Genomic DNA, 23,102 nt, shown 5'->3' on the forward strand with positions numbered 1-23,102 from the left:
GTTCCACCTCAACATGATGAGAATCTCCCGTTCCACCTCAACATGATGAGAATCTCCCGTTCCACCACATCACCATGAGAATCTCCTGTTCCACCTCATCACCATGAGAATCTCCTGTTCCACCTCATCACCATGAGAATCTCCTGTTCCACCTCATTACCATGAGAATCTCCTGTTCCACCTCATCACCATGAGAATCTCCTGTTCCACCCCTTTACCATGAGAATCTCCCGTTCCACCTCAACATGATGAGAATCTCCCGTTCCACCTCATCACCATGAGAATCTCCCGTTCCACCTCATCATGATGAGAATCTCCCATTCCACCTCATCACCATGAGAATCTCCTGTTCCACCTCATCACCATGAGAATCTCCCGTTCCACCTCATCACGATGAGAATCTCCCGTTCCACCTCATTATGATGAGAATCTGCCGTTCCACCTCATCACCATGAGAATCTCCCGTTCCACCTCATCATGATGAGAATCTCCCATTACACCTCATCACCATGAGAATCTCCTGTTCCACCTCATCACCATGAGAATCTCCCGTTCCACCTCATCATGATGAGAATCTCCCGTTCCACCTCATCATGATGAGAATCTCCCGTTCCACCTCATCATGATGAAAACCTCCTGTTCCACCTCATCACCATGAGAATCTCCCGTTCCACCTCATCACCATGAGAATCTCCCATTCCACCTCATCATGATGAGAATCTCCCGTTCCACCTCATCATGATGAGAATCTCCCGTTCCACATCATCATGATGAAAATCTCCTGTTCCACCTCATCACCATGAGAATCTCCTGTTCCACATCATCACCATGAGAATCTCCCATTCCACCTCATCACCATGATAATCTCCCATTCCACCTCATCATGATGAGAATCTCCTGTTCCACCTCATCATGATGAAAATCTCCTGTTCCACCTCATCACCATGAGAATCTCCCGTTCCACCTCATCATGATGAGAATCTCCCGTTCCACCACATCATGATGAGAATCTCCCATTCCACCTCATCACCATGAGAATCCCCTGTTCCACCTCATCACCATGAGAATCTCCCATTCCACCTCATCATGATGAGAATCTCCCGTTCCACCTCAACATGATGAGAATCTCCCGTTCCACCTCAACATGATGAGAATCTCCCGTTCCACCACATCACCATGAGAATCTCCTGTTCCACCTCTTCACCATGAGAATCTCCTGTTCCACCTCAACATGATGAGAATCTCCCGTTCCACCTCATCCCCATGAGAATCTCCCGATCCACCTCATCACCATGAGAATCTCCCATTCCACCTCATCATGATGAGAATCTCCCATTCCACCTCATCACCATGAGAATCTCCTGTTCCACCTCATCACCATGAGAATCTCCCGTTCCACCTCATCATGATGAGAATCTCCCGTTCCACCTCATCATGATGAGAATCTCCCGTTCCACGTCATCACCATGAGAATCTCCCGTTCCACCTCATCATGATGAGAATCTCCCGTTCCACCTCATCATGATGAGAATCTCCCGTTCCACCACATCATGATGAGAATCTCCCGTTCCACCTCATCATGATGAAAACCTCCTGTTCCACCTCATCACCATGAGAATCTCCCGTTCCACCTCATCACCATGAGAATCTCCCATTCCACCTCATCACCATGAGAATCTCCCGTTCCACCTCATCACCATGAGAATCTCCCATTCCACTTCATCACCATGAGAATTACCCATTCCACCTCATCATGATGAGAATCTCCTGTTCCACCTCATCATGATGAAAATCTCCTGTTCCACCTCATCACCATGAGAATCTCCCGTTCCACCTCATCATGATGAGAATCTCCCGTTCCACCACATCATGATGAGAATCTCCCATTCCACCTCATCACCATGAGAATCCCCTGTTCCACCTCATCATGATGAGAATCTCCCGTTCCACCTCATCATGATGAGAATCTCCCGTTCTACCTCATCATGATGAAAATCTCCTGTTCCACCTCATCACCATGAGAATCTCCCGTTCCACCTCATCACCATGAGAATCTCCCATTCCACCTCATCATGATGAGAATCTTCCGTTCCACCTCATCACCATGAGAATCTCCCGTTCCACCTCAACATGATGAGAATCTCCCGTTCCACCTCATCACAATGAGGATCTCCAGTTCCACCTCAACATGATGAGAATCTCCCGTTCCACCTCAACATTATGAGAGTCTCCGGTTCCACCTCAACATGATGAGAATCTCCCGTTCCACCTCATCATGATGAGAATCTCCCGTTCCACCTCATCACCATGAGAATTTCCAGTTCCACCTCAACATGATGAGAATCTCCCGTTCCACCTCATCACCATGAGAATCTCCCGTTCCACCTCATCATGATGAAAATCTCCTGTTCCACCTCATCACCATGAGAATCTCCCGTTCCACCTCATCATGATGAGAATCTCCCGTTCGACCTCATCATGATGAGAATCTCCCGTTCCACCTCATCATGATGAAAACCTCCTGTTCCACCTCATCACCATGAGAATCTCCCGTTCCACCTCATCACCATGAGAATCTCCCATTCCACCTCATCACCATGAGAATCTCCCATTCCACCTCATCACCATGATAATCTCCCATTCCACCTCATCATGATGAGAATCTCCTGTTCCACCTCATCATGATGAAAATCTCCTGTTCCACCTCATCACCATGAGAATCTCCCGTTCCACCTCATCATGATGAGAATCTCCCGTTCCACCACATCATGATGAGAATCTCCCATTCCACCTCATCACCATGAGAATCCCCTGTTCCACCTCATCACCATGAGAATCTCCCATTCCACCTCATCATGATGAGAATCTCCCGTTCCACCTCAACATGATGAGAATCTCCCGTTCCACCTCAACATGATGAGAATCTCCCGTTCCACCACATCACCATGAGAATCTCCTGTTCCACCTCTTCACCATGAGAATCTCCTGTTCCACCTCAACATGATGAGAATCTCCCGTTCCACCTCATCCCCATGAGAATCTCCCGATCCACCTCATCACCATGAGAATCTCCCATTCCACCTCATCATGATGAGAATCTCCCATTCCACCTCATCACCATGAGAATCTCCTGTTCCACCTCATCACCATGAGAATCTCCCGTTCCACCTCATCATGATGAGAATCTCCCGTTCCACCTCATCATGATGAGAATCTCCCGTTCCACGTCATCACCATGAGAATCTCCCGTTCCACCTCATCATGATGAGAATCTCCCGTTCCACCTCATCATGATGAGAATCTCCCGTTCCACCACATCATGATGAGAATCTCCCGTTCCACCTCATCATGATGAAAACCTCCTGTTCCACCTCATCACCATGAGAATCTCCCGTTCCACCTCATCACCATGAGAATCTCCCATTCCACCTCATCACCATGAGAATCTCCCGTTCCACCTCATCACCATGAGAATCTCCCATTCCACTTCATCACCATGAGAATTACCCATTCCACCTCATCATGATGAGAATCTCCTGTTCCACCTCATCATGATGAAAATCTCCTGTTCCACCTCATCACCATGAGAATCTCCCGTTCCACCTCATCATGATGAGAATCTCCCGTTCCACCACATCATGATGAAAATCTCCCATTCCACCTCATCACCATGAGAATCCCCTGTTCCACCTCATCATGATGAGAATCTCCCGTTCCACCTCATCATGATGAGAATCTCCCGTTCTACCTCATCATGATGAAAATCTCCTGTTCCACCTCATCACCATGAGAATCTCCCGTTCCACCTCATCACCATGAGAATCTCCCATTCCACCTCATCATGATGAGAATCTCCCGTTCCACCTCATCACCATGAGAATCTCCCGTTCCACCTCAACATGATGAGAATCTCCCGTTCCACCTCATCACAATGAGGATCTCCCGTTCCACCTCAACATGATGAGAATCTCCCGTTCCACCTCAACATTATGAGAGTCTCCGGTTCCACCTCAACATGATGAGAATCTCCCGTTCCACCTCATCATGATGAGAATCTCCCGTTCCACCTCATCACCATGAGAATTTCCAGTTCCACCTCAACATGATGAGAATCTCCCGTTCCACCTCATCACCATGAGAATCTCCCGTTCCACCTCATCATGATGAAAATCTCCTGTTCCACCTCATCACCATGAGAATCTCCCGTTCCACCTCATCATGATGAGAATCTCCCGTTCGACCTCATCATGATGAGAATCTCCCGTTCCACCTCATCATGATGAAAACCTCCTGTTCCACCTCATCACCATGAGAATCTCCCGTTCCACCTCATCACCATGAGAATCTCCCATTCCACCTCATCACCATGAGAATCTCCCGTTCCACCTCATCACCATGAGAATCTCCCATTCCACCTCATCACCATGAGAATCTCCCATTCCACCACATCATGATGAGAATCTCCCGTTCCACCTCATCATGATGAAAATCTCCTGTTCCACCTCATCACCATGAGAATCTCCCGTTCCACATCATCACCATGAGAATCTCCCATTCCACCTCATCACCATGAGTATCTCCCGTTCCACCTCATCACCGTGAGAATCTCCCATTCCACCTCATCATGATGAGAGTCTCCCGTTCCACCTCATCATGATGAAAATCTCCTGTTCCACCTCATCACCATGAGAATCTCCCGTTCCACATCATCACCATGAGAATCTCCCATTCCACCTCATCACCATGAGAATCTCCCGTTCCACCTCATCACCATGAGAAACTCCCATTCCACCTCATCACCATGAGAATCTCCCATTCCACCTCATCATGATGAGAATCTCCTGTTCCACCTCATCATGATGAAAATCTCCTGTTCCACCTCATCACCATGAGAATCTCCCGTTCCACCTCATCATGATGAGAATCTCCCGTTCCACCACATCATGATGAGAATCTCCCATTCCACCTCATCACCATGAGAATCCCCTGTTCCACCTCATCACCATGAGAATCTCCCATTCCACCTCATCATGATGAGAATCTCCCGTTCCACCTCAACATGATGAGAATCTCCCGTTCCACCTCAACATGATGAGAATCTCCCGTTCCACCACATCACCATGAGAATCTCCTGTTCCACCTCATCACCATGAGAATCTCCTGTTCCACCTCATCACCATGAGAATCTCCCGTTCCACCTCAACATGATGAGAATCTCCCGTTCCACCTCATCACCATTAGAATCTCCCGTTCCACCTCATCACCATGAGAATCTCCCATTCCACCTCATCATGATGAGAATCTCCCATTCCACCTCATCACCATGAGAATCTCCTGTTCCACCTCATCACCATGAGAATCTCCCGTTCCACGTCATCATGATGAGAATCTCCCATTCCACCTCATCACCATGAGAATCTCCCGTTCCACCTCATCACCATGAGTATCTCCCGTTCCACCTAATCACCATGAGAATCTCCCATTCCACAAAAATCATGATGAGAATCTCCCGTTCCACCTCATCATGATGAGAATCTCCCGTTCCACCTCATCATGATGAAAATCTCCTGTTCCACCTCATCACCATGAGAATCTCCCGTTCCACATCATCACCATGAGAATCTCCCATTCCACCTCATCACCATGAGAATCTCCCGTTCCACCTCATCACCATGAGAAACTCCCAATCCACCTCATCACCATGAGAATCTCCCATTCCACCTCATCATGATGAGAATCTCCTGTTCCACCTCATCATGATGAAAATCTCCCGTTCCACCTCATCACCATGAGAATCTCCCATTCCACCTCATCACCATGAGAATCTCCCATTCCACCTCATCATGATGAGAATCTCCCGTTCCACCTCATCATGATGAAAATCTCCTGTTCCACCTCATCACCATGAGAATCTCCCGTTCCACCTCATCATGAGAATCTCCCGTTCCACCACATCATGATGAGAATCTCCCGTTCCACCTCATCATGATGAAAATCTCCTGTTCCACCTCATCACCATGAGTATCTCCCGTTCCACCTCATCACCATGAGAATCTCCCATTCCACCTCATCATGATGAGAATCTCCCGTTCCACCACATCACCATGAGAATCTCCCGTTCCACCTCATCATGATGAGAATCTCCCGATCCACCTCATCATGATGAGAATCCCCTGTTCCACCTCATCACCATGAGAATCTCCCATTCCACCTCATCATGATGAGAATCTCCCGTTCCACCTCAACATGATGAGAATCTCCCGTTCCACCACATCACCATGAGAATCTCCTGTTCCACCTCATCACCATGAGAATCTCCTGTTCCACCTCATCACAATGAGAATCTCCCGTTCCACCTCATCACCATGAGAATCTCCTGTTCCACCTCATCACCATGAGAATCTCCCGTTCCACCTCATCATGATGAGAATCTCCCGATCCACCTCATCATGATGAGAATCTCCTGTTCCACCTCATCATGATGAGAATCTCCCATTCCACCTCATCACCATGAGAATCTCCTGTTCCACCTCATCACCATGAGAATCTCCCGTTCCACCTCATCACCATGAGAATCTCCTGTTCCACCTCATCACCATGAGAATCTCCCGTTCCACCTCATCATGATGAGAATCTCCCGATCCACCTCATCATGATGAGAATCTCCTGTTCCACCACATCATGATGAGAATCTCCCATTCCACCTCATCACCATGAGAATCTCCTGTTCCACCTCAACATGATGAGAATCTCCTGTTCCACCTCATCACCATGAGAATCTCCCGTTCCACCTCATCATGATGAAAATCTCCCGTTCCACCTCATCACCATGAGAATCTCCCATTCCACCTCATCATGATGAGAATCTCCCGTTCCACCTCATCATGATGAGAATCTCCCGTTCCACATCATCATGATGAAAATCTCCTGTTCCACCTCATCACCATGAGAATCTCCCATTCCACATCATCACCATGAAAATCTCCCATTCCACCTCATCACCATGAGAATCTCCCATTCCACCTCATCATGATGAGAATCTCCTGTTCCACCTCATCATGATGAAAATCTCCTGTTCCACCTCATCACCATGAGAATCTCCCGTTCCACCTCATCATGATGAGAATCTCCCGTTCCACCACATCATGATGAGAATCTCCCATTCCACCTCATCACCATGAGAATCTCCTGTTCCACCTCATCACCATGAGAATCTCCTGTTCCACCTCATCACCATGAGAATCTCCCGTTCCACCTCATCATGATGAAAATCTCCTGTTCCACCTCATCAACATGAGAATCTCCCGTTCCACCTCATCACCATGAGAATCTCCCATTCCACCTCATCATGATGAGAATCTCCCGTTCTACCTCATCAAGATGAAAATCTCCTGTTCCACCTCATCACCATGAGAATCTCCCATTCCACCTCATCATGATGAGAATCTCCCGTTCCACCTCATCACCATGAGAATCTCCCATTCCACCTCATCATGATGAGAATCTCCCGTTCCACCTCATCATGATGAAAATCTCCTGTTCCACCTCAACACCATGAGAATCTCCCGTTCCACCTCATCATGATGAGAATCTCCCGTTCCACCACATCATCATGAGAATCTCCCGTTCCACCACATCACCGTGAGAATCTCCTGTTCCACCTCATCATGATGAAAATCTCCTGTTCCACCTCATCACCATGAGAATCTCCCGTTCCACCACATCATGATGAGAATCTCCCGTTCCACCACATCACCATGAGAATCTCCTGTTCCACCTCATCACCATGAGAATCTCCCATTCCACCTCATCATGATGAGAATCTCCCGTTCCACCTCAACATGATGAGAATCTCCCGTTCCACCTCAACATGATGAGAATCTCCTGTTCCACCTCATCACCATGAGAATTTCCAGTTCCACCTCAACATGATGAGAATCTCCCGTTCCACCTCAACATGATGAGAGTCTCCCGTTCCACCTCAACATGATGAGAATCTCCCGTTCCACCTCATCATGATGAGAATCTCCCGTTCCACCTCATCATGATGAGAATCTCCCGTTCCACCATGAGATGATGATGAGAATCTACACTGGATGATGGTAAAGCCTGTTTTTGTTAGCTTGTGTTTCTGCTAGTCTGGCTAGTTTTAGAACGCCTCCATGTCTTACAGCTCTTATACTGGCAGCCGAGTTTCAGCTGTTTTTCTGTCAGTCCAGGAATTTTACAGAGATTCAAAAGAGAAAGTTGACCAAAACTTGATTTAATGTATCACGTTTTTTGGTTCATGATAATATTAAACATATATTTTCTCCCATTTCATTAAACTACAGCACATATTTCCAGACAAACTAGACAGAAAGAGGCTGTCTTAGATAACACAGATAAAATACATAAGTGTAGGTCAGAGCTGAAGTGGTGACACACAGTCAGTGTAGTCAATGTTGGTGGAATGTGTGTCACAGAGGTGTGACTAGGATCAGCCTGTAACTCTCACTGTGGGTTAAAAATAACACCTCTGCTCACCCTTTTCCATAACCTGCCTTCCCACCAGAACCCCCACTGCAATATAAATGCCTCCTTTATATCAGGCTCAGAAAACATGCTGATGTCATGCAATGAAGCCCTGGACATGAAGAACGGTGCGTTTCAAACAGGGACTGAGGCAGACCTGCAAGCACAAGCCTTCATCCTCGCAGTTCTGTGCATTTACTTCAGGTAGAAACGGTTGCTGTGCCGTGCGACTTCTGAGCAGGAAGCTGAGTATTTCAGAGGCACTTCTTAGCCTGCAGTGCAGGAAACACATTCTCTTGCTACACGCTCATTTAAAGGTGTAGCAAGAAAGAACAAAGATGACTTGATCTGATTTTACTAGTTAAGCGTGGAGCCTGAATAACCACCTATTACATAAACAGAGGGTGACTTTGGCCGGCTGCAGAGTTTATGGTCGTACAGAGCTGGCGGCCACGTAAGAGGTGGAGTGTAAGAAGACATTTACTGGCCTGACTGGTGAGCTCATGTCACAGGCAGCTCGGCTGGGAATAATGGCTCCAGCAAGACTTTAAAAAGGATTTTATTTTTGTTTCTCAGAAAACAAACAAACCACATTTCAGGGGGGTCAGACCACCCTAAAAAGGCCACATCACGCCTATGGTCATTAACTCATCCAAATTATTTGTATTATAATATTTTTTTAAGGAATCAATGTCCAGTCAATGTGAACGTTCTCATCAGTGACAGAATTCCATCCAGTGATTTTGAGAGTTTTATTTTTACAAACTGAGGTTGATTTTTCTTATTGTTCACATTTGACAGAAAGAGAATTGACCAATCAGAGGAAGCGCGCTGACAGAGTTGTGAACTATGCAGGTGATACGTCATTCAAACTTTGCACCATCATGGCCGAGCATCTGTGTTATTTTTCTATTGCCACCAGGGGGCGACACGTTTCTGCGTCTCATCACCTTTGTGTTTAACCTCTTCATGACCACCTGGTCGGAGGCAGTAATTCCTTCACGTCTTTTGGTATTTTCATGTGCTTTTCAGTTAAAAAAGTAAATGAAAACAGAGCAGAACAGAATATCTGATGGCTTTTCTGATCGCAGATGATAAAGCATCAAGACGCATCAGCAGAGTTTCCAACCCAACTTCTGTCAACAGGAGGGACTTTCAGCTAAAACCAGTTTTTTACAGGAGTCCGTTCCCGCCACCGCCGCCGCCACATGGAAATATCTCATAACCATGACTTTAATTCTCATCATTTCTGGATTTTAGCTTTTACTGACTTTTTGTTTTACTTTTATTAATTTCATTTTCTGACAACGTTATTTACCTGGAAGGTGAGGTAGAAGTCGTCCTCCACGTTCCCCTCGTAACTCAGCAGCTCTGCTAAACCGTGAGCCAGATCCTGCAAACAGACAGTTTAATTTTTACAGAAGCTCTGCAGCAGCAACCTGCTACGATGCATCTCAGCTCTGCAGCATCGTAGCAGGGTCCTGAGTTTGGCTTGCCGGTTAACCTGCAGATCTATGATTTCAAACTGCTTTATCAGATTATTTAAGAGTTACTGGTATAAAAAACTGAATCCAGCCTTTTGGTGCTGCAGCTTCATATCTGATTTCCTCCTGTTACACAACCCCAGGGCCAGTTAAAGCCCCCCCACTGTGCGTTTGACCTTCGCAGCTTTTGGAAGCGATACAGCTTGTGGATCAGGTAACTGGGCGACTGTTTGCAGACGTTCTCCATCACTAACACACTGCCTCCTTGTTTTTTCCCCGCAGGAGTTCAGTGTGCAGCTCAAAGTCACCTCTAACTCCTGCAGCCAGCTGCATCGTCTCAACTTCAGCTTTATCGCTATGCTTCAGTCGTCCTGATAAAGGAAATGAGCGGGTCTTCTTTTGGATTACAACCTCTGGATCCACATGGAGAAGAGATCATCTTCCACAAAGAGGGAAACGAAACCGAAAGGTCCAGGAAAAGTAGTTCTGGACATTTTATACCTACAATCGTAAAATTACAGCTAAAAACATGGATTTCATGGTCTGAAGGAGTTTGTAGGAACTCCAACAGTAAGAAGTATCTCTGTTATGAAATTAAGCTAAAAACTCTCAAGAAAAGGACTGCCACTGTTAAACCAACAGAAATGTTTAACTAAGCTGCAGCGGAAGTTTCTGCTTTTAAATGAAAACCATAAGGAACTGAGGAGAGCAGGCAGGTATCCAACAAACATGCAGCTGAATTTAGACCTTTTAGAAGAAGAAACTATCAGAAAGTGGACAGTCAAATGTTTAACTATGGCTCCATCTGGTGGCAGGAAGGAGAACTGCAGCTATAGGAAAACCACTTCCTGTTTACATTAAAACTACTTCCTGTTTACAGTAAAACTACTTCCTCTTTACAGTAAAACATAAAGAAATTAAAGGTGGTTTAGGACTTCTGCACTGCTGAGGCGCATTTTAAAGCCACTGTATAGATAGATAGATAGATAGATAGATAGATAGATAGATAGATAGATAGATAGATAGATAGATAGATAGATAGATAGATAGATAGATAGATAGATAGATACTTTATTCATCCCCAGGATGGAAATTCAAGGTGTTCCAACAGTTCATTTAATTTAAAAAAAAAAAATTAAAAAAAAGATAAATAGATGTGTAGGAAACTAACGGATGAAGGTGACACACTTACTGGCATGACCTGCTGCAGGTCGTCCAAGGTGGCGGACGCCATGCCAACAACCGCATTTTGGTCACATGGTACAGTTGGAGGAGTGAGGAGCTTCCTGCCAGGAGAGGACAGATAATACTTGAAAGGATGCATGATGGAAATGTTTGTTAGAATTCCTTGGAACTCCGACTGGATCTCTGAGTCTTCACACCTAATAATTCCCTTGGGAAGTTTTACTGAACCAGGAAACAAAAACCTGAGATTTAAAATCTGTGTTCCAGTGTCCGAGACAGGCTGCAGCTCTATTAGCAGCCATTACAACAGAATATACACACCTGTACGCAGCTATACCGCACATTCATCAACTAAAGAGATGACATTTCCATTAAACTGTAAAATGTCTTTCAGCAGCAGCAGATTTCCTAATTTAAATCAGTCCTGACGTCAATGTCCCGATGGACCAAAGCTTATTGATGATTTCATCAGATGTAGATGCAAATCAGCCAAACTGGACCATCAGCGTAACTCCGAGGCACAAGCTCTGACGAGGACCAGAAGGTGGGAACATGTTAGACCACTTTAAAAGTGGCTGCGTGGTTTCCCATGTCTTTCAGGATGGATTTTAAGATGCTAGTTAATGCAACTAGTATAACAACTGATTACCATTGTCTTACCATTAACTAGCATAACGGTGTGTTCGATTTGTACCCAAAGGTCTGATTCAAAACCACCCCTGAAGTTGACTCAGAAATATTCACTAGCTTAGCTCCTAGTACCCAGATCTCACCTCTGAGTCAGATTGGATGCAACGATGCAGCATAAAAATGTTACCCATTGCGTTAGCATTGACTAGCATAACAAACCTTACCTGCAGCTTTGCCCTTAATTAGCATAACAAGTGTTCCCTGTCATTTTATTGCATTAGCATTAACTAGCATAACAAATGTTATCCACTGTGTTAGCATTAACTAGCATAAAAATGTTAACTACTGGATTAGCATTAACTAACGCAAAAGTGGTTAACCATCATGTTAGCATTAATTACCATAACATATGTTAACTATTGCATTAGCATTAACTAGCATAACTAACCTTACCCGCTGCATTGGCCTGAATTAGCATAAAAAGTTTTACCCTTTCATGTTAACGTTAACTAGTATAACAAACGTTGCCCATTGCATTAGCAATAACTATTATTACAAACATTCTCCACTGCGTTAGCATTTATTTGCTTGAAAAAAAAAAAATTAACTTCTGCATTAGCATTTACCAACACAACAGTTGTCAGCCATCACATTAGCATAACTCGCATAACAAATGTTAACTATTTGTTAGTCTTAACTAGCATGACATATGTTAACTACCGCATTAACATTAATTAGCATGACAAATGTTGCATTTGAAAGTACATTTACATATCACAGGAATTACTTGTGAATATTTTATAATTTATTACTTATAATATTTTGAATTGCTATCCCTTTATATTTCCATTTAAAACGTGTAATTACTAAACACATTGCAATTTGATTTCTTTTTGTATGAATTAATTGTTAAATTTAAAATATTTATCAACCTATATTTTTATTTCACAAGTTACAACTAATCATCAATACACTGGATTGCCTTATTAAAGACCCTCCTGGTCCTCCATAGTGGATCGCCCCTAAACAGACCTGCTAAGATCACATGATCATCCAGTCAATATGTTAAAACCAGACAGTACACAGTTCCAGTGTCAGCAACACTGAGAATGTCCACTGAAAAACTACAAAAAAACTATGAAGATATACACGTTTTTATGTGTTCTCTGAGCAAGAAAACTTGGAGAGAGTTCCTGACCTGTTCAGGGTTGGATAAAGGAAGAAGGAAAGTGGAATCAGACCCACCTGTAACAGCAGAGAGGGAAGTGGATGTCCAGAGCGATGCTGTTGTAAACTGCTAAGCCCATCAGCTGATAGCAGCACCGGTTAGGGAGAAAACACACCAACAATCTTATCAGATTCCTGCACTTCTCACCAGCTCATTGCACAAGTTTTTCATCCAAACAATTAATAATAACACATGGACAGAATGCCTGCAGCGGCGGAATAAAAGTATTTATTTCACTGAAAAATTCAATTTCAACATATAAATGATTGTTTTATAAATTTGATGGGTCTAAATAAATAAATATTCACATGTGGTTGCAATGCCAACGTCTGCGATACAGGATTCTAAGCCAATAGCATCGGTAGGTTGACGTCACACGACAATCCGTTAAGCTTTTACAAACTGGTGCCGACTGAAGGAAGCAGAGGGGCTAAAAAGCCACGGACAGATTTACGCTTTCCTTCTGGACAGGTATGTTAAACATTCGCTAATTGCTAATGCTAATTAACAGCACGCTACCAGGAGGAAGGAACACGGACCGGGGACTATACAAGTCCAGACGGTTTTCTGACACTCCTGGTCAGGCCGCAACTGTTTTTAATAAAGCCAAGGAACAAACTGATTCATGGAGAGCAGGAATACATCATAAAAGGTTGACGATGATATATATTTGTGCAGTCTGGACCATCATAAGATACCAGTAACCATCACACTACTGAAGTTGTTTAGTAAAGGTAAAAATGATGCGTGACCACGCAAAATCCTGCAGTTCCTCTTGAACTATAAAAATATTGGTGCTAACTTTCGAGCCGTACACAGACACGCCCTTCGTTACATTATGGACTTACTTACGCCCTACACTTCGGCTTGAAGCCTAAAGTCGCCTGCCGTCTTTGAAACGAGCTTCCAGGATCTGCGTTCTCTGGACTCAGTAGATGCTTTCAAAAAGCTTTAAAGTCATAGTTTTAGGTGAGCATTTTAGTTCCAAGTAGACTCAGAGGTGTTACAGCTATGTACATGTATTGTTGGGATTTTTACGATATGTTGTATGTTTTTATGTGAGGCATTTGGTGTCTTTGTGTCTGTAAAAAGTGCTTCAGGAATACACCATGTTCAATAACAAAATAACAGGATGTTCCATCAGTACAGGTGTAAAAGCAGTCCAGTTATTTCCAGACTGTATAAACACACCAGATCAGATTATCACCTGGATGTCATTACTCCCAGTTATCTGTTTGTTATGATCATTTAAACAAATCAGATTATTAGAATAATTTTCTGCAGGTTCTGGTCTTTAATGTCTCGTCCGCCCCCATCACCAAGCAGCTGCTACATCTGGTGACCATATGTACGGTCATTATGTGTGTTTGAAAGCCACTGATTACAGGTAGGTGATACACACACACACACACACACGCACACACTCACACCTGCACACACACACACACACACACACACATGCACACACTCACACATCTAAATAAACCCTCATATGCGCACACACTCCTTAAAGCACAGACATAAAATAAACACACTGTACTATTACTACAACTGTTAAGGTCATTAAGAAGTCATGTACACACACACACGCCCACACGCACACACCCGCTCACACAAACACACACTAAAGAAAAACAGGAATTCTTCAGAGGTCCGTCTACACCATAGATTGTATATAAAAGATGGGCGGAGCCTCCGTGACGTCACCTGTAGGTTTCTGAAGAGCTGAATTGAAGCTCGGTGGGCGGTTCCTACCATCACCATCTTAGCAGGGGAATGCGTGTCGTCTCACCCGGAAAATACAAATATGGGCAAAGAGGTGGAGCTGAGAGGGGGGCTGTGAGCGTCATGGTGGATGATTGACATCGAGTGAACTCCGAGCTTTCTGTAGCTAAAAGCTAACCGAGCTAACCCGGAGATAACAGGAGCTAACCAGCTAACGGAGGCAAGCGGGCTAAAGCTAAGTCACGTTGTTAACCGGCTAAAAACCGCGGTTGTTCTACGTTCTTCTGACTTGAAGCGGGAGATTGGGTACCTGTCAATCAAAAGGACACGCCCCTAAATATGCCGAATGTCGAGATTAAATTACTTTTAAACGGGCGAGTTAGAAACAAAAATCACTCCCCCCCACAGTTGTCATGAAGGTAAACCTGAGCTATTAAACCTAAAATGGATTTTTGAACGAGGCTTTAAACATGTTTACTTCTGCTGTAAACATGTTTATTTCTGCTGTCAACATGTTTATTTCTGCTGTAAACATGTTTATTTCTGCTGTAAACATGTTTATTCCTGCTGTAAACATGTTTATTCCTGCTGTGAACGTGTTTATTTCTGCTGTGAACATGTTTATTTCTGCTGTTGATGTGTTTATTTCTGCTGTAAACATTCCTGCTGTGAAGTTGGTCTTTTTAACATGGGAGTCTATGGGGATTTGTTCGGTTTTGCAGCCCCTAGTGGATGGAGGGTGAACTGCAGTTTTATACAATTCCACATCGGCTTCATTTTTAACCACAGGAGGCTCCGTCCATCTTTCATATACAGACTATCTATGGTCTACAGATATCCTTTATGGAAAATGCATGAATAAAGTTGTTGCTGCCCCCCCCCCCCCCCCCCCTTCTTCTCTCAATTTCAATTTAATAAGCATTATTGGCATCACTGTAAATACAGTCATATATATATATATATATATATATATATATATATATATATATATATATATATATATATATATATATATATATATATATGTATGTGTGTGTGTGTGTGTACATTAAAATAGACATATGAGCGGGAGGACTAACATACGTCTTCTCTGCCTCCTGGTGGACTGGAGGACTGACCCGCCCTGGATTTTTAGGTCCAGTGATTTCATGAGCAGGTCACAATGAAACATATATGTAGAATCCAACACGTGAGGTCGTGAAGAAAAGAATGACACCAAACAAGAAAGGGTTAACATCGGCGTCACTACACCCCCCCCCCCCCCCCCTTCTCTTTCTCCATAGTGATGCAGCGCTATACAGCACAGGACACAGATGGATAAATGAGCTCTTGCAACAAGCACAAATGTGGAGCACACATGGAACACCCAGGAGTGCACACACACACACACACACACACACAGATATTATCCAACACACTCTTCTTTCTTTCCATCTACATTCACTGGTTGTGCTGTAAACCAAACACACACATGTGTTTCCATCGTTTCAGAGGAAACCGGAAACCAAAGTCTGCATCTGACCCGTATGTACAGGTTTTTGTCCTAAAGTAGGTTTGATTTCCAAACTGTGACGGTGTAAACAAATGTCTACAAAGTAGGTAAAACTACACACACACACACATGCACACACATGGCCGGGAAAAGGCAGCTATTAGGTTATATAACCTACTGACAGCTCCCAGCTGGCTACTAAACAACTCTGAAAATCTGGATCTTTCTCTGCTCACACAAACACACACACACACATATAACAGACACACATTGTTGGATAATTCTCATAGACTGTATATGAAAGATGGGCGGAGCCTCTGTGACATCACCTATAGGTTTGTGAAGAGCTGAAGTGAAGCTCATGGGACTCTATGGGGATTTGCTCCCTTCTGGAGCCCCTAGTGGATGAGATGGGAACTGCTGTTCACTCCTCATTCATTCGGGGCAATAAAAGGTGCAATAAAAACCATGAGTGATTACTCCATCATTTGCAGCAAGAGTCTGCAAAATAATAACAGGTTTTAATTCCAAAACAGAGGAAACAGAGGAATCAGTGTTGTCTCGGCCAAAACAGCCAAAAGAGTTGTAAACAAAAATGTTGACTTATTGGATATTGGTCAATGATCCAATATGGTGCATCCCTCGTTTCCTCTGTAGTTTAAAATGTAGGTTCATATGACACCTCAACATGTTCAGATAAAGCTTGAAACCTTAATTCATGTGACATAAGCAAGTGCAATCCAATCGACACAACCTGCAGTGAACATATGTGTATGCAAACCAGAAAGGATACAGTCCCAACCAACTGGAACTCGGAAAAGTTGTCACACTTCCAGCTGCTGAACCAATGGCAGCGCGAGTCCTTCATGTATGTGAACATCCCTGCAAGATAACACAGTCAGGTTTTAGAAGGAGACAAATCAGCTGTTTGGATGGATGGATGGATGGATGGATGGATGGATGGATGGATGGGTGGGTGGATGGATGGATGGATGGATGGGTGGATGGATGGATGGATGGATGGATGGATGGGTGGGTGGATGGGTGGATGAATATAAATGAATCAGCCGGAGGATGTGGGTACAGGAGAGAAGTACAACTGAGTTTGGCAGCAGAGAGTTATGAAGAAACAAATTGTTTGCATTCGGTCAAACAAGATGAAAACTTTTCACTTGTTCATGGGATGTTTGAGAAACGGCGCCATGAAAATTCTGCACCTTCAGACCGGCTCATGGACCAACTTCTAGATCGGTTCCTGGTAGATAGAACCATCTGCACCTTCAGACCGGCTCATGGACCAACTTCTAGATCGGTTCCTGGTAGATAGAACCATCTGCACCTTCAGACCGGCTCATGGACCAACTTCTAGATCGGTTCCTGGTAGATAGAACCATCTGCACCTTCAGACCGGCTCATGGACCAACTTCTAGATCGGTTCCTGGTAGATAGAACCATCTGCACCTTCAGACCGGCTCATGGACCAACTTCTAGATCGGTTCCTGGTAGATAGAACCATCTGCACCTTCAGACCGGCTCATGGACCAACTTCTAGATCGGTTCCTGGTAGATAGAACCATCTGCACCTTCAGACCGGCTCATGGACCAACTTCTAGATCGGTTCCTGGTAGATAGAACCATCTGCACCTTCAGACCGGCTCATGGACCAACTTCTAGATCGGTTCCTGGTAGATAGAACCATCTGCACCTTCAGACCGGCTCATGGACCAACTTCTAGATCGGTTCCTGGTAGATAGAACCATCTGCACCTTCAGACCGGCTCATGGACCAACTTCTAGATCGGTTCCTGGTAGATAGAACCATCTGCACCTTCAGACCGGCTCATGGACCAACTTCTAGATCGGTTCCTGGTAGATAGAACCATCTGCACCTTCAGACCGGCTCATGGACCAACTTCTAGATCGGTTCCTGGTAGATAGAACCATCTGCACCTTCAGACCAGCTCATGGACCAACTTCTAGATCGGTTCCTGGTAGATAGAACCATCTGCACCTTCAGACCGGCTCATGGACTAGTTCCTGATACCAGACCAGCAAATGGCGGTCCAGAACTTCCTTGTGTGGATGGTTGATTCAGACAATTGTTTCTTTTTCTGAAAGTCCGACTTCCGATCTGATAATAGCGTTGTTGCTATGGCGACGGGCTGTTTCTCACTATCATGGTCTAGAATCCTAATAGAAGTGCAGTTTCCGTGGTCTTCATCAGAAAGACTGCAGAGACATCCGGGCGGATGAAGATAAAACATCAGCTGGAGTTAAAATTATGCACGGTTGCTTAGCAACGGGACGAAAACAGCTACTGCTGTTGTCTCCTCCTGATCACCAACATCTGGACTGCTAACAGAAAAGGAACCGAACCACGTGAACGATGTAGTTCCAGTGGAACCACGGGGGGCAGTGGTGAGCCGCACAGCTGACCTGTAACCCATGAAAGGAAGAAGAAGAAGAAGTCCTGTTTACGTACATAGGCAGCAGAAATGAGACTGAAGATGGTGAGATCTTCAGACAGTTGACGGTTTTTGTTACTTTCTATGATTTTTATTTTCTTTTTTTATTTTTATATCTAGTTCTAGGATATTGTTTTTTATTCAGCTGCATAATTGATACTTTACATATTGTGTTATGCCGACGTATTTAAGCAGACAGGACATAAGAAAGACAGGAACAAGTAAATATGAATAAAATGATAAAGTGCAATAATAAAGCATGAATCCGTTAAAGAGCCCGGAGTGAAACTTTGCTCATTTATTTCCATTTTTAACAACTTGTCATCATTAAGAGAGTGTCAAGCTGTTGACGTCTTCGCTCAGTCGGAGCAATAAAAAGCAGAAAAGCAGAATAAAGTGAGTGTGGAAGCTGTTCCAGCTCCGGCTGAGAGGAACAGCAGCAGTCTGTTCTGAGCAGAGACGCACATCTGGACGGCTCGCGTCTCCAGACAGCAGAAACTGACACCGTTTCACATGAAAGAGGCTGTGTGTGAGTGTGTGTGTGCGTGCACCTGCCTGTGTGCTGGAGGCAGATTCGGGGCTTTCCTCCGCTGCTAATGAGGGGAACACAGCTTTCATTGAGTGGCTTTCGCTGCCCGATGTCTGCTGGCCCCGAAATCACAGACCACCGCGGAAAGATGGAACCATGATGGAAAGAACTCCAACCAGCGGAGAGAAGGACTTCAGCGAAGACGAAGATAAATGAAGACGAAGATGCACAGACATGCGATTGCTTGCTTAAGATTTCAGAAAGATCCAGAAAGAATGAAGAGAAGTTTGGATCCCGGGAGAAAACGTCCTGACAAGCGGCTGCAATGGCTGCAGTGTAGCAGGGAGGCCGGCTCAGAGATGGACCTCTCTGTGTAGGCATTGCTTGTTTGGATGGAAAAACTACAAGCGGGTTCTTCATTTCTTGTATCCCGATGCTGCATCATGACTTTTGGAGGCTTTTAGGGTCTAAAATGCAGCGACATCTGCAAACACCAGCAGTTTGGACAAGTGTGAACTTCAAAGCCAGCAACAGTGCATGAGTCAAAATAATTTTAACACTATCGCTGCGGCTGGGGCTGGGGCTGCGGCTGGGGCTGGGGCTGGGGCTGGGGCTGGGGCTGCGGCTGGGGCTGCGGCTGGGGCTGGGGCTGGGGCTGGGGCTGGGGCTGGGGCTGCGGCTGGGGCTGGGGCTGCGGCTGGGGCTGCGGCTGGGGCTGGGGCTGCGGCTGGGGCTGCGGCTGCGGCTGGGGCTGGGGCTGGGGCTGGGGCTGGGGCTGGGGCTGGGACTGGGGCTGGGGCTGCGGCTGGGGCTGGGGCTGGGGCTGCGGCTGGGGCTGGGGCTGGGGCTGCGGCTGGGGCTGCGGCTGCGGCTGGGGCTGGGGCTGGGGCTGGGGCTGGGGCTGGGGCTGGGACTGGGGCTGGGGCTGCGGCTGGGGCTGGGGCTGCGGCTGGGGCTGGGGCTGGGGCTGGGGCTGGGGCTGGGGCTGGGGCTGGGGCTGCGGCTGGGGCTGGGGCTGGGGCTGCGGCTGGGGCTGGGGCTGCGGCTGGGGCTGGGGCTGGGGCTGGGGCTGGGGCTGGGGCTGGGGCTGGGGCTGCGGCTGGGGCTGGGGCTGCGGCTGGGGCTGCGGCTGGGGCTGTGGCTGCGGCTGGGGCTGCGGCTGCGGCTGGGGCTGCGGCTGGGGCTGCGGCTGGGGCTGGGGCTGGGGCTGGGGCTGGGGCTGGGGCTGGGGCTGGGGCTGGGGCTGCGGCTGGGGCTGGGGCTGGGGCTGGGACTGCGGCTGGGGCTGCGGCTGCGGCTGGGGCTGGGGCTGGGGCTGGGGCTGGGGCTGGGGCTGGGACTGGGGCTGGGGCTGCGGCTGGGGCTGGGGCTGCGGCTGGGGCTGCGGCTGGGACTGGGGCTGGGGCTGGGGCTGGGGCTGGGGCTGGGGCTGCGGCTGGGGCTGGGGCTGGGGCTGGGACTGCGGCTGGGGCTGCGGCTGCGGCTGGGGCTGGGGCTGGGGCTGGGGCTGGGGCTGGGGCTGGGACTGGGGCTGGGGCTGCGGCTGGGGCTGGGGCTGCGGCTGGGGCTGCGGCTGGGACTGGGGCTGGGGCTGGGGCTGGGGCTGGGGCTGGGGCTGGGGCTGCGGCTGGGGCTGGGGCTGCGGCTGGGGCTGGGGCTGGGGCTGGGGCTGGGGCTGCGGCTGGGGCTGGGGCTGGGGCTGCGGCTGGGACTGGGGCTGGGGCTGGGACTGGGGCTGCGGCTGGGGCTGGGGCTGGGGCTGGGGCTGGGGCTGGGGCTGCGGCTGGGGCTGCGGCTGGGGCTGCGGCTGGGACTGGGGCTGGGGCTGGGGCTGGGGCTGGGGCTGGGGCTGGGGCTGGGGCTGCGGCTGGGACTGGGGCTGGGGCTGGGACTGGGGCTGGGGCTGGGGCTGCGGCTGGGGCTGGGGCTGGGGCTGGGGCTGGGACTGGGGCTGGGGCTGCGGCTGGGGCTGCGGCTGGGACTGGGGCTGGGGCTGGGACTGGGGCTGGGGCTGGGGCTGCGGCTGGGGCTGGGGCTGGGGCTGGGGCTGGGACTGGGGCTGGGGCTGCGGCTGGGGCTGGGGCTGGGGCTGCGGCTGGGACTGGGGCTGGGGCTGGGGCTGGGGCTGGGGCTGGGGCTGGGGCTGGGGCTGGGGCTGGGGCTGGGACTGGGGCTGGGGCTGGGGCTGGGACTGGGGCTGGGGCTGGGGCTGGGGCTGCGGCTGGGACTGGGGCTGGGGCTGGGACTGGGGCTGGGGCTGGGGCTGCGGCTGGGGCTGGGGCTGGGGCTGGGGCTGGGACTGGGGCTGGGGCTGCGGCTGGGGCTGGGGCTGGGGCTGCGGCTGGGACTGGGGCTGGGGCTGGGGCTGGGGCTGGGGCTGGGGCTGGGGCTGGGGCTGGGGCTGGGGCTGGGACTGGGGCTGCGGCTGGGGCTGCGGCTGGGACTGGGGCTGCGGCTGGGACTGGGGCTGCGGCTGGGACTGGGGCTGGGGCTGGGGCTGCGGCTGGGACTGGGGCTGGGGCTGGGGCTGGGGCTGGGGCTGGGGCTGGGGCTGGGACTGGGGCTGGGGCTGGGGCTGCGGCTGGGGCTGCGGCTGGGGCTGCGGCTGGGGCTGGGGCTGGGGCTGCGGCTGGGGCTGCGGCTGGGGCTGGGGCTGATGGAAATATCGATCAGAGATAAAGACAAATATAAAACACTTCTGAAGTAGTTTTCTCCTGACTATTCACGGTTGTGACGAGACATCTTCACCAAACATCTTCGTCTGTTGCAGAGATGGTGCAGAGTTCTGGTATTGTGATGACTAACAACTTTGTTTATGTGTTAAAATCAATTTGATGAATGAATCTCCTTCACGTTGCACTATGACCAAGGCCGGATTATCCAATGGGCATTATGGACGTAGGCCCAGGGGCACACGCCCACTTTGGGGCCACGTAGAGAAAACACCAGCAGTCTGGACATGAAACTGAATGTACATAACAGCCAGATAGTTTCACCACAGTGTGTGTTACTACTGGTACCACTGGCTGAGAGATGTTAGAAATGTAGTTTCACAGTGAATCATTCACAGTTTTCACAATGTTGTGGTGGGGAAGGGGGCCCTGGAACACTCTGGGCCCAGGGACATGTGCACTTTAAATCCGGCCCTGACTATGACGGCATTAAAGCATCAAGCCGACACAAGCCGATAAAGTCTGTCATACGATGTCATCGTGTATCTATGAACCGTGTTAAACCAGCAGGACACAGTGGTGCATGTCTTTACTGGGCCCAACTGGAAAACTGAGCTGGTTCCACATCTGGCATCAGGTGAAAAAGAGGCTCCGCCCCCAGCAGGAGGTTACAGGGGTCCAACGTTTCTCAGAATCATCAACTGGCAGGATGACGAAGCCGAAAGGAGCAACGGCGAGGACCCGGAGAGTTATGGAGGAAGATGGAGAGTAGCAGATCGTTGAAAGAAAGTCCGGCGGCGACGCAGACGGAAACAGGAAACGTGACTAGACAGGCAGGTAGACGTCACGTACTTAGCGTACTTAGCGTAACCGGTAGGGGAGGCTAGCTGGACCAAAACCAAAGCGTTGGTCCTGTCCACATGTCAGGACAAGAGGTCTGTCATGAGGACGGCAGGAAGAATAATCTGGGACATGTACTGAGAAGGCAACCTTGGAAAACTGCGGAAAGACCGGTGACAATCTGGCGGAGAGGAAAAGTCTGGAGAGATCCGAAGTTCTGGCGGGAAGAGGCGGAACTACGCGAAGTTAGGAAAAGCCAGGTTGGCTCAGTCCGACTGATGAGCGGCCTGGACCGTGACAGAAGCAGAGACGGACTCTCTGTCTGGTCCGGGTCAGAAC

General features: G+C 48.1%; 1 protein-coding gene across 1 annotated transcript in view; it reads right to left on the reverse strand.

Moving 5' to 3' along the window:
- The window catches only part of hectd2 (HECT domain containing 2), a 97,543-nt gene that overhangs the window by 36,037 nt on the left and 38,404 nt on the right, over positions 1–23,102 (reverse strand). Inside the window, exons 14-17 of the mRNA XM_079248357.1 lie at positions 17,052–17,140; positions 13,059–13,123; positions 11,191–11,284; positions 9,833–9,907 (exon numbers count right to left, since the gene is read on the reverse strand). Of these exons, the coding sequence (XP_079104483.1) occupies positions 9,833–9,907; positions 11,191–11,284; positions 13,059–13,123; positions 17,052–17,140 (323 nt within the window). The remainder of the gene's footprint in view (positions 1–9,832; positions 9,908–11,190; positions 11,285–13,058; positions 13,124–17,051; positions 17,141–23,102) is intronic.

The sequence above is a fragment of the Telmatherina bonti genome (assembly GCF_933228915.1).
Source record: "Telmatherina bonti genome assembly, chromosome: 11".
Taxonomy (NCBI): domain Eukaryota; kingdom Metazoa; phylum Chordata; class Actinopteri; order Atheriniformes; family Telmatherinidae; genus Telmatherina; species Telmatherina bonti.